Here is a 12,888-nt window from a genome sequence, read left to right as displayed (position 1 = left end):
GTTGGGTGGCACGGGATACATGCGGACGTGCATTGTCCTGTTGGAACAGCAAGTTCCCTTGCCGGTCTAGGAATGGTAGAACGATGGGTTCGATGACGGTTTGGATGTACCGTGCACTATTCAGTGTCCCCTCGACGATGACCAGACGTGTACGGCCAGTGTAGGAGATCGCTCTCCACACCATGATGCCGGGTGTTGGCCCTGTGTGCCTCGGTCGTATGCAGTCCTTATTGTGGCGCTCACCTGCACGGCGCCAAACACGCATACGACCATCACTGGTACCAAGGCAGAAGCGACTCTCATCGCTGAAGACGACACGTCTCCATTCGTCTCTCCATTCACGCCTGTCGCGACACCACTGGAGGCGGGCTGCACGATGTTGGGGCGTGAGCGGAAGACGGCCTAACGGTGTGCGGGACCGTAGCCCAGCTTCATGGAGACGGTTGCGAATGGTCCTCGCCGATACCCCAGGAGCAACAGTGTCCCTAATTTGCTGGGAAGTGGCGGTGCGGTCCCCTACGGCACTGCGTAGGATCCTACGGTCTTGGCGTGCATCCGTGCGTCGCTGCGGTCCGGTCCCAGGTCGACAGGCATGTGCACCTTCCGCCGACAACTGGCGACAACATCGATGTACTGTGGAGACCTCACGCCCCACGTGTTGAGCAATTCGGCGGTACGTCCACCCGGCCTCCCGCATGCCCACTATACGCCCTCGCTCAAAGTCCGTCAACTGCACATACGGTTCACGTCCACGCTGTCGCGGCATGCTACCAGTGTTAAAGACTGCGATGGAGCTCCGTAGGCCACGGCAAACTGGCTGACACTGACGGCGGCGGTGCACAAATGCTGCGCAGCTAGCGCCATTCGACGGCCAAAACCGCGGTTCCTGGTGTGTCCGCTGTGCCGTGCGTGTGATCATTGCTTGTAGAGCCCTCTCGCAGTGTCCGGAGCAAGTATGGTGGGTCTGACACACCGGTGTCAATGTGTTCTTTTTTCCATTTCCAGGAGTGTATTTAGGTTAGAAACAACTTGGTGTGTTCACACATAGTATTTGATATTGACAACAGTGATGCTCAATTTACTCTTCGCCTTAACCCTGAGAGAGGGGGATTTTACATTGTCACTAAACCATCCTAAATTTTACTACTCTATATTTTATCCAAAGGCAGTCATTATTTATAATGTTTTATAAGGTCTTCAATGGTATGGCACATACAAAATAATTAGAATGTCCTGTTTTACACGCTATAACCAGATACGTGGGAGCCACAACTTAGTACGAATCGTAAATTTTACGAGGGTTTGTTAATCTAGGGTTGAGCTTGTACACAGCTCGGTTCTGTTTTGTCTCGTGTTTGTTCTCATGGTACTGGTTGCTGTACGTAAACGCTGATACACAGCACTATTTGTACGTACACTCGTGAAGAATTGCCGGATGTGTACTTCGTGCATGCTTTCACTTAAATGCAGTGAAACAGCGGTACGACGACTGTTCCCGTAGCAACAGTAGCACACTGTTTGTGTTGTACGTTTTGTGATAGCAGATGGCTGGCTTTTTCACTACTGCGAAGGTATTTTCTCAGAAACAAAGGTAATTGTGAGAATAAACCGAATGAATCACAGTATCGTTATTACCCTCTGTAACATGCCACAGGGGATGCGGATTTCAAATAGAAAAATACTCTGAATATATCCTTGAACAACTTCCGAAATTTTGTCCATTGAATTCGTGTTCACTCTCATATCTCGGATCTACGGGTATAGCTTTACGCGTTGGGTTAGACAGTGAGGTGAGCGACATGTCCATACCTGATTAACGTCCTCAAAAGATTTTTAAGATACTTCTCCACACCTGACTACCAAAATCTCAATGTCCAGCTCAGCAACACAACGCACAAGCACCTAAAACGCGAATACACAGGGAACAATTATACTATTCATAGAAGATGCCCCCTTAGTGTTACTGTGTGTATTGTGAAACGAAAAGCACCCAGCTACATAACTGAAAACAAAAATAACTGCCAAATCCTATCTGGGCGATTACCATTATAAGCGAACCGAGAGATACGCCGAAGACGAATAAAATTGCACATATCGTATCGATTCAATCCTTTGCAAATATACGCTACATTATTTTTCTGTTCTACTCAGTTTGTGTAACTACGCGTTTAATTTTCCAGCAGATTTTTCTCTTTTCCGACTACGGGTATCTATTTTCCGACCGTAAACATGTTATGGAGATATGGGCCATACCAGAAAATTAAAAACCATTTGCTTGTATTTGAATGTCGGCAGCACAGAACACTGTAGCACGACGCAGCCAGCGGCGTCTGTTGATTGTTTTACAGCTTCCATAATCGTTTATCAGTGGGTAACAGCAGAAAACGATGGTTTCAAAAATCGTTGCTCCAGCCAGTTGCGAAGGGCGTGTTGGAAGTCGGCTTTTGTGTCCGGAACAACATACAGCTGCTCTAGCCATGAGAAGCTGTACCTAGTTTATGGGCCTGCAGTAAAGGGCAAAGGAAAGATTAGATAATGGTGCCGAACTTTAAAATCTGCCGTAGAAATGTGTGTAATGACGGTTGGAGTGGCAGGTCCAGTATCGAGACCTATAAAGTTTTGACAGAAGTGAAGCAAATTGCGATCCCTTCACAACTGCCGCTGTTCTCATGGCTTACAGTCTGTCTTTTGTGTCTGCATTTCTGTTAAAAGAACTGTCGCTCTACCCCATTTCAAGAGTTTAGTTCAGTAATTCCAAGAACTGCAAATTTAAGCACATTGGAGTAACGATTTATCAGTGTTTTAGAATGTTAAAACAGTTAAACTGATCTTACCTTAGTTCATTGGAATTGCCGGAAACCAGGCGAGAGAATTCATAATAAGGTACATTAATAAATATGAGAAGACTTTACACATCAGATGTAGATGTATATAGTTTCTCTGTGCCATGGAGCCATTGAAGCGTTTTAGTTAGAAATAGTTTGTTCAGTTTGAACGGCGCCCCGCCAGAACAAAAAACTACCCCCGCAAACCGTTCATTCTAGAAAAGCGTGCCTTCAAAACACACGCAGTACTCCAGCTTTTGATACGGGGCGTTCACGTTCATAGGGTACAGAGATCTTGGAATCTACACTTTCCGTTTTGCAGCCTTCAGAATTCGTCGTACGTTTGATCGGTTTATCCCGCTTGCACGTGCAGCGTGCATCACAGATTCTTAAGGTGATCTAGTAAAATGTTGTTGTACTTCTTAATGATTTTGGTTGGCCCGAACTTCTATTATAAACATCCTGACCAGTACCGTCGGATTCAAATTTATCCCGAATACGATAGATTGGTGTACACATTACGTCGTTGCCGTCGTACCTCCATCGTGTTTTCGTACTTTCAGTACCATTTCAATACGGTCTTGCTTTGCACAAACGAAAATCTTCTTCATTCATTGCTGCACTGTCATTTGCTGGAAAACGCGCAAAAATATTAACTGTCAAGGAGTGTCTAAATTTTTCTGGACTCTTTTGTGGTTGGTTGGGTACCTATATGCTAAGTAGTTTTCGTTCTACGTTGGCTCAGGTTGTGGAAGTTTAGTTGGAACCACTCTGTAGGGTATACAGTATAAAGGATATGATATATGTACGCAGTGTGTGTTGTAGGTGCAGACCTAACGAGCTGACGGAGCAGGCCGGCGTCTCGAGACAGCTCCGCCTCCCCGTTCTTCCTCCGCCGCTCGCCGCTGCCGCTTTTTCCCTCTCCAGACTTCCTGAGCGGCGCGCGTCGCGAGCTGTCAGCGGCGGCCAGGCCGCCCGGGTGCGCTGCTGTTTATGTCCGACTTCCTCGGCCCGCACGTGACGGGATTTATTTATTTTCACTCGTTTGTTTCCTCCGCAGGGGAAGGGAGCCAGAGGAAGGAAGCAGCAAGAATTTACGTCCGTACGCACGGGTCTACTAACTGCTGTGTCTGAGTTGCCGGTATGCTGCATATCTGTCATAGCCTCGTTCTGTATTTCGGATTACGTCGCTCTTTGGCAGTGTAATTTGGAATGTTGCCAAACAAGAGTGCATTACAAGGGGAGTAGGACAATAAAGAGACACTTAGAATAGTGGAGGTGGCGCAGTGGTTAGCACAATTGATTGGCGTTCGGGAGGACGACGGTTCAATTTCTGTCCCGGCGTCCCCATTCAGGTTTTCCGTGGTTGTCCCAAATCGATCCAGACAAATACCGGGATGGTTCCTTTGAAAGCTCACGGACGATTTTCCTTCCTAATTCGAGCTTGTGCTCCGTCTCCAATGACCTCGCAATCTAATCACTCTCACCCCCCCCCCCTCTCTCTCTCTCTCTCTCTGTTTCTCTCTCACACACACACTCACTTGGAATGCGTCCATCTCCTTCGCACACCCTCACGCAAGGTCTTAATTTTTTTTCTTCGTGAAAATCTGCTAAACATACAAATTTCAGTATGGCTTTGGTGCTCTGATCTATATCTACAAACGTGCTCCGCAACTCACTGCGTAGAACGTGTTGCATGGTATTATGTACTGTTGCGAGTCATCCCCTTTCATGAGACTAGTGAAAATGATCGCCTGTATGCCATAAACTCCCATATTTTGCATTTACGCGACATTATCGTTGAAGGCTAGAATCGCTGTACAGTTTGTCGCAGTTGATAGAGATCTAAAATTCACCAATAGTATTCCAGGAAAAGGTTTTCTTCTCCCAAGGGTTGCCATTCAAGCTCACAGAGCATTTCTTAACATTGTTCAGCTCAACATTTGTATCTGTGCTCCGTTAACCATCTTATTGCACGTGGCGGAAAGTATTTGTGGTACAAGCGTCATTTTCGGTCGACTGTCGTCCGACTTTCATGTGAGCTCAAAATTCTCCGATTTTCCCATATTGGCCATTTCGCGAGATGAAGGAATATGTTGTCTGATTCCCCTTCCTTTAACGCATAACTCCTATGTTGTTGCTTAGGCCATCGGAGTTTGACGAGCGTCTCCGTAAAGCCATCGCGGTTAATGAACGAATCCTTTACGAAATGTGCCGCTCTTCCTCCGATCTTCTCTTTTAATTCACATGATGAAAGTCCTGCACTGACGATCTATCCAATAAATCGAATGAAGTAATGGTTTGCAGTGCACTTCTTTCGGTAATGGATTACATTACCTCGAAGTTATTCCAATGGCTCTCAGCCCGATGTCTGCTTTCCATTCAGTTGGTCCTTGAATTTTCTTAGCACTTAACCTGATACCCTGGCGATTCTATATGCAGGCGGAATGTAAAAGTTGTAGATTGGAACTTTACGTTAGCCTGCAACTATAAAGGACAGCTAATTATACGCGAAGGAATGCAACGTCGCACCACATCCCGTATTAGTATGCTTGGTTAAGTTCTTCGTTGTTCAAACGAACCTTTCGGTTGTTGGCATCTCCGCTAAAGGATCTTTCTGTCGTTATGAAAGGACTCGCGTTTCTTCTACGATGGTATCTCACAAAGTTTGTCATTAGCGGAGTCCCCGTGAAATTTCTTTCAAAATGTTCGTTTTGGGGAAAACTTTCCCAGATCTCTTATCCTGATGGCACAGAACAGACTACTGGACAGAATCTCACACAGAGCCCAACAAACTTCAAAAAGACAGATATCTGCCCTAAGTCGCAGAAGAAAAAATGACTTCAGTAGTGAAGACGCCTGTTGACACTTTACACGGCATCTACAGTAGTCCATAAAACTTACGTTCGGGAGTTAGCGTTTAACATCGCGGGGGAGGGCGGGTTGCTGGTCCACGCACGTAGCTAAGTATTGTGGCGTTCACATCTGTGATTCGTGCAGTCAGTGCCTGATTCAAAAAGAATAATGGTCTATGAGTCAGAAGTAGTTTTGAAAGGTCGGGAGTATTTCTGTTTAGATGACTTAAATACGATGTCCGTGGAGGTAGTTTGAATTATTTTGAGATATCGACAAGTTCTAGAACTACTCGCTACATCCTGAAAGACGCACAAAAAGAATGCGGTATTCAGTTGTTGGCTTCGGGAGCCACAGTAATGTTACGTAACACAGATAATTCGAATTTTATTTTAGGAATTACGAATTCCAATATTCCTAGCTTATAAACGGATGGATAACTGCAGTACAACTGTGTTTGCAGATATTGTGGTTTTATCTTTTACACAGAGCGATAGGTGTGAGGGTTCATATTTAATTTTCCGTATTTCGTTTAGTTGTATGGTCCGTGATCGAAAGAAACGAATGTATTCTACAATCGTGTTCGTCAGAGACCGAGCATTAGAGCGGTTTAATGAGGATATTGATAAAACCTTGCCGTGATTTCGATGAAGGAACGGTCGCAGAATTCACATGAAGTGATGTCGGTAAATTAGGATAATAAGACTGGGCTGTGAACCTTGTTCTCCCAGATACGAATTCCTGTGTGTTGACTGCTGTGTCACATAGTTCAGTGGATTAATCTCGTCTTATCGCGTGTAATGATGGGCAGTCAACGGGCTAGTGTTAAATGAGTCATTTCGGAGACGCTCCAGCAATTGCAGAATACCTCGTTTTCAGCAGACTACTCCCAACCTGCGGGTAACAGCTCTTGTTGTTGTTCAGGAATGTGAGAGCTTTGCTGTGATGTGCGGTCGGAATTTTTTTTTTTCCGAGGCAGACTTGTGCTACGTGGGCACCGCCGGCCGGCTCCTGGTCACCTGTAAGGCCACGCATTGTTCCTCAGACCGGCCTTTGTTCAAGGCTTTGGGCAGGCCATTAGTAGCTAGGGCCGTGCTTTTGAAAACTGACAAGCTTTAGCTCTTTAGATGCACAATGTAAACCTGACACGGGTACCACGGTCCCGATTCCAAATTTGGGTCACGACACAGAAACAGCGCGCCTGACTGAGCAGTCCCATCCCCCTCACCCACACCTATCTATTCGGATAAGTTCTCCAGAGATAAAGTCGATTTGTGAGGCAAACGAAAAACAAAATCACAATTGATGTGAATGGGACGGAAAACTGTAAATGGCACTGTATATACAGCCACGAACTACACTGCGCAACAGAATTAACGGATCACTTTTTCGAAACCCCGTAATTGTCTTCCAGTTCGACCCATTAAGTTCTAAATTTGGCTCAGAGGTAGCCACAACCTCCCTCTAAAATGATACAAAAGCATGTCGTCCTGCGAAGTCACCCTCGTGCTCGGCGGCGCTTGAAACAACAAGGTGACGACACATGCGAAAAAAAAGGTTGGAACTCAGGAATTCATGGTCGGTTAATAGTGTGACATTGGCATCAAATTTCATCACAATTCCGCTTAACGGCAACGATGCCGTGTCATATGATGAAAAGATCGTCACACACCTCTTACCCACATTTCTTTTGAAGCATCTGCAAGAGATCAGAACTGTGACGCCAAGCGTTGAAATCACGCGTTTTTTCTTATGGCTGACCGAAGAAAACATTTTAGACAAACTACCACTTAAAATTGGCGCGAAAAGGCTTCAGTAGGTGGCATTAAGGACGTCAGTGAAACCGCCCCTTCTCTTGGAAGATTGATTCGCACAGATTACACGGTCGAAAACGGCAGTTCTCAGTGCGATCAGCAACAGGTTGGCACTGTTGACAGTCTACAATACTGCTGACACCTAACGGACCATCCAGCCCTTCTCTAAGGACATGGCGGTCCAACAGCGCTATTGAACATGGTCGCACCCCTTTGTACTGCGATGAAACCGCAATTTTTGCTCCGGTATACATGGCGAACTCACGGGGGAGCGTTCAGTGTCATTCGACGAAATTTGCACATGACTCGAAGCAGCGAAGGATAGTTCGAGCTTTTGGAGCCATCCTCCGTGCCAGTTCCCTTCCTGGAAGTGCCTAGCACTACTTCGAAGCTTTTCTCTGTAAAAGTACATTTTTAAATTTCCCAGAAAATTTGGGCGGGTACCACCGACGGTGTTGCAGAACTGGGGGATGGGGAGAGGGTCTTAGAGGGACCTTTTGTCATTATATTCACGCACGTGTCAATGTCGCACCCCTCCGTGATCACGCCACAGACGGACATGAACATGAGGCCTGAAAAAGCATAATCACTCCTTGCTTCTTTGGATCACTTTCAGATTTCTACGGAATAGTTTTGAACGGTCCCTCGTGTTTCCACCCTGTATACCAAAGAAAAAAGCGGCCACACTGCACTTCAAAGGGGTGCGGTCACGTTCAGTGGGACTGCTGGTCCACCATGTCCGTAAAGAAGAGTTCAAGTGCCCGGGAGGCGTCAGCAGCGTCAAAAATTCTCAAGAAAGTCGTCCTGTTACTCACCGCACTGCGAATTGTTATTTTCGACCGCGAACTGTGTGGCAATCAACGCCCTAAGAGAAGAGGTAGGGATGCCACGTTGTAAGGCCTCTTCGTGTTGATTCTGAGCGGCGGTGTGTAAAATGTCTTACTCGGCTCCCCATAAGAAAACCGCGTGCATTCAAGTCTGGGCGTCGTTGTTCTAACCTTCATCGCAGAGGTGTCCAAGGGGTGAAATGTGGGGAAGAGGGGTGTGTGACGACCTTTCCATCGTACGATACGTCCACAGTGCCGGTCAGCCGAATTGTGATGAAATTTGATGCCAATGTGACATCATCAACCGATCTTACACCTCGCATGAACTTCCGAGCTCCTACCTTTTTTACACATGTTTGCTGGTTGTAGCGTTGCCGCGCCCGAAAGTGACGCCGGATATTACAGAGGGTGGTTCTTGACACATTTTAGCCAGTCTTCAAACTTACGCGTTTCAGTAGGAGACAGTTAAGGGGTTTCGAAAAAGTGGTCCTTTAATTATGTTGCGCAATATAATTACGTCAAGGGCGGTTTTTAGGAACATGATACCAGGGACATTCCGTCAGAGAACAGTTTTTGACGTTGTTGAGTAACAGCCATACAATAATTTTCAAATGAACACACCGCCATTTGACTGTATGTTGTTTATTTAATTACGACCCAAGTTTCTGCCTTTTATTGACTTTATGTCGTTAACATATATTGCGGGACATCAAGCTCAAAATTGGCGATCCTGCAGTATATGTTAATGAGATAAACTCAGTCACTTCAAAATGCCATAAAAGGCCGAATTCTGGGTACTTAAATAAACAATACAGTCAAATGGCGCCGTGTTCATTTAAAAATTCCGTCAGAGATTTCACAACACACAAATGTTTCTAAGTACACTGTCAGTAATTTTATTACGATGCGGAACTTCGTGGAAACATCAAAGTCAGTTGTTGCAGTGCCTGACCCAAGGAATAAAGCGGCAGAGACTACCAAAATGTGAGCTGTTCTGAACTAAATAAATTTTAGGTACCCTAAAGGACTTATGAGATAATTGGTTGCAGCTCGGGCACAAAGGCTGGTGAAGAAGAAATTCGCCGCGAGGCAATAGGACCTTGTCTTCATGGCCGTTGTGCTGCCCGGAAGTCATTGATTATATGAGTGAATGCCCGACGTAGGATAGTGTGGTGCGAACAAAGACGCCATTCATCGGTGGAGTAGTGGAAGGTTTCATGGCATGATGTATCTCGCTATGTGGCCGTTTTTATCTCATGGAGATGTACGTAGTGGTAAGACACTGGTCTCAGATCCGCGAGGATGGAGGTTAAAATCTCCGTCCGGTCATGCAAATATAGATTTTGCATAATTTCCCTAAATCGCTTAAGAAAAGGATGCGGCCGATGTCCTCCATTCTTACCCAATTGTAATACGTCTGTGATGATGTCGTTGTCGACGGGAAATAAAACTCACTTTTGATCTAAACAGTAATGCTGAGAAAGCCAGAGAAATCACATTATGTTCACCTTTACCCGTTTTGTCCTCGGTGAAGTACAGTTATCTGAGCGTGCTGTGATGATAGTGAAATTTAGGAATCGAGTGGTTGTGTTGGCTAGTTTCCTCTAGTTTGAGCTTTTCAGCGTAGCAACATGAAAGCAGGTCGTTTCCGGGATGAATCTTTCACACTGCAGCGGAGTATGCGTTGTTTTGAAACTTCCGACCAATTAAGACTGCGTGTTGAATTTGCGGTGTCATGTCTCCCAGGGATGTTGTTCCAGCAGAGAATACAGGAGAGCTTGCGTGTAGTTTAGGAAGTAGGAAAGGGTGGAAGTATTCAAGCTGTAAGGGCAGGTCCTGTGTCTTGCCCGGGTAGCACAGTAGGTCGTTGCTAAATACGTATTTTTTTCGTGATGTTATATTACTGAGATTAGTTTGATTTGAATGTGTTTTTGATAAGACTGAGTAGTTAATAAAGTGCTTCCTTTCCATTTTCAGGGCGCTCTGGACATCTTGAAAGGAATCTACGGAAATAATGAAGTTACGTGTGTTTCACAGACTGACCTCCATAAGGCCTCCGAATGTACCATGTTCTCCCATTTGCCCCCAGTTAACTTGCGTACAGCGGCGACAGTATGCGGCATCTCATGAAGCCGATGTAGTAGTTATTGGGTCGGGGCCGGGCGGCTATGTGGCTGCCATAAAATCAGCTCAGCTGGGCATGAAGACTGTGTGTGTAGAGAAGAACGACACGTTAGGAGGAACGTGCCTCAATGTCGGTTGTATTCCTTCCAAGGCTTTGTTGAACAACTCACACTACTACCACATGGCTCATTCGGGTGACCTAGCAAAGAGAGGCGTAGAAGTATCTGACTTGAAATTAAACTTGAAAACCATGATGGAAGCGAAAACTACTGCTGTGAAGGCTCTAACGGGAGGTATTGCTCACCTGTTCAAGCAAAACAAGGTTCAGTTATTGAATGGGCACGGCAAAATAACTGGACCAAATGAAGTTACTGTGATAAAAGCCGACAACTCAACAGAAACTGTGAAAACCAAAAATATAATTATTGCAACAGGATCAGAAGTGACTCCATTTCCTGGAATAGATATAGACGAAGAAAGAATTGTTTCATCTACAGGGGCGTTGTCCTTGAACAAAGTTCCGCAGAGATTAATCGTGATTGGTGCTGGTGTAATTGGTTTAGAGTTGGGATCTGTTTGGTCAAGGCTGGGCGCTGAGGTAGTTGCTGTGGAATTTATGCCTACTGTGGGAGGAGTAGGAATAGATGGAGAAGTATCTAAAACGTTCCAGAGGATATTGGCAAAGCAAGGTTTGAAATTTAAGTTGGGAACAAAAGTGACTGGTGCTGCTGTTCAGGAAAATTTAATTAAAGTCAGCGTTGAAGATGTGAAGGATTCCTCCAAAAAGGAGGAACTGGAATGTGATGTGTTGCTGGTGTGTGTCGGAAGGAGGCCGTACACCTTAAATTTGGGACTTGAAGAAATGGGCATTGAACGGGATCAGAAGGGAAGAATTCCTGTCGATTCTAAATTTCAAACAGTGAAACCGAATATTTACGCCATTGGCGACACTATCCATGGTCCAATGTTGGCTCACAAAGCTGAAGACGAGGGTATTTCATGCGCAGAAGCCATTGCTGGGGGCCCAGTGCATATTGATTATAATTGCATTCCTTCTGTTATCTACACTCACCCTGAAGTTGGTTGGGTTGGTCGGACTGAAGAAGATTTGAAAAAGGATGGCAAACAATACAAAATAGGAAAATTTCCATTCGCAGCAAACAGCAGAGCAAAGACAAATAATGATACTGATGGCTTTGTGAAGGTATTAGCAGACGTAGCGACGGACAGAATATTGGGCATTCACATCATAGGACCAAGTGCCGGAGAGCTGATCAATGAAGGAGTGTTAGCAATGGAATATGGAGCGTCTAGTGAGGATGTTGCAAGATCGTGCCATGCTCATCCAACATGCTCAGAGGCTCTCAGAGAAGGATGTCTAGCTGCGTACTTTGGAAAGCCAATTAATATGTAGCTTGTGATACTAAAAAACCGCTAATATTGTTAAGACTGTATGTGAAAGAAGAAAATGTAAAAACATCGACTGGCGTTTTGTTAAACAAGTATCTAAAATCACTGATTTCCTTAGTTTATAAGTTTTGTACTTATTGTTAATTTTAACCGTTATAAGCAGTATTTCCATTCAGTGAGACAAAAGAGTCTTCCTAAGTGTATTGACTTTCAATATATCACGTTACTGTAAAAGATATCATGCATATTTAGTTTATAAATGACACATTTTGGAAAAATTAGGAAACACCAAACAAAAAGTTTTTACCAAGGGAAATCGCCAAACAGCGTACATTTTGAGAAGTTGCACTGAAGCGTCAAGGAAACTGGTGTTGCGTATTCCAATACAGTGATATGTAAACAGGTAGAATACGGCGCTACGGTCGACAACGCCTATATAATACATATAGCACAACAAGTGTCTGGCGTAGTTGTGAGATCGGTTACTGCTACTAGAATGGCAAGTTATCAAGGTTTAAGTGAGTTTGAACATGGTGTTATAGTCGGCGCACGAGCGAAGCGACACAGCATCTCCCAGGTAGCGATGAAGTGGGGAATTTCCCGTACGACCATTTCACGAGTGTATCGTTAATGTCAGGAATTCGATAAAACATCAAATCTGCGCCTGGAAAAAGATACTGCAAGGATGGGACCAACGACGGCAGAAGAGAATCGTTCAAGTGACAGTGCAACCCTTCCACTCGTATACCCTTGTTGACTGCACGACACAAACCTTTACGCCTCGCCTGGACCCGCGAACACCGACATTGGACTATTGATGACTGGAAAATATATTGCTTGGTCGGAAGAGCCTCGTTTCAAATCATATTGAGCGGATGGACGTGTACGGGTACGGAGACAACTTCATGAAACCATGGACCCTGCATGTAAGCGGGCAACCGTTCAGCCTGGTGGAGGCTCTGTAATGGTGTGGGGCGTGTGCAGTTGGAGCGATATGGGATCCCTGATACGTCTAGATATGACTGACAGGTGACA

At 45.2% G+C, this 12,888-nt stretch overlaps 1 protein-coding gene across 3 annotated transcripts in view; it reads left to right on the top strand.

Annotated features, from left to right (window-relative positions):
- Positions 1–12,092, top strand: part of LOC126279031 (dihydrolipoyl dehydrogenase, mitochondrial-like) — a 155,023-nt gene extending 142,931 nt beyond the window's left edge. For 2 of the 3 annotated variants that reach the window (XM_049979425.1, XM_049979426.1), the window contains one exon: positions 10,297–12,092. In XM_049979425.1, the coding sequence (XP_049835382.1) occupies positions 10,334–11,857 (1,524 nt within the window). In that variant the 5' untranslated portion in view covers positions 10,297–10,333 and the 3' untranslated portion in view covers positions 11,858–12,092. Of the gene's footprint in view, positions 1–3,650; positions 3,967–10,296 lie in introns of those variants that run through there. The other variant, XM_049979427.1, reaches the window with a different exon arrangement.
- Positions 12,093–12,888: the final 796 nt, after the last annotated feature.

This window comes from Schistocerca gregaria, chromosome 6 (assembly GCF_023897955.1).
Source record: "Schistocerca gregaria isolate iqSchGreg1 chromosome 6, iqSchGreg1.2, whole genome shotgun sequence".
NCBI classification, from domain to species: domain Eukaryota; kingdom Metazoa; phylum Arthropoda; class Insecta; order Orthoptera; family Acrididae; genus Schistocerca; species Schistocerca gregaria.
This window is presented reverse-complemented; position numbering and strand designations above follow the sequence as displayed.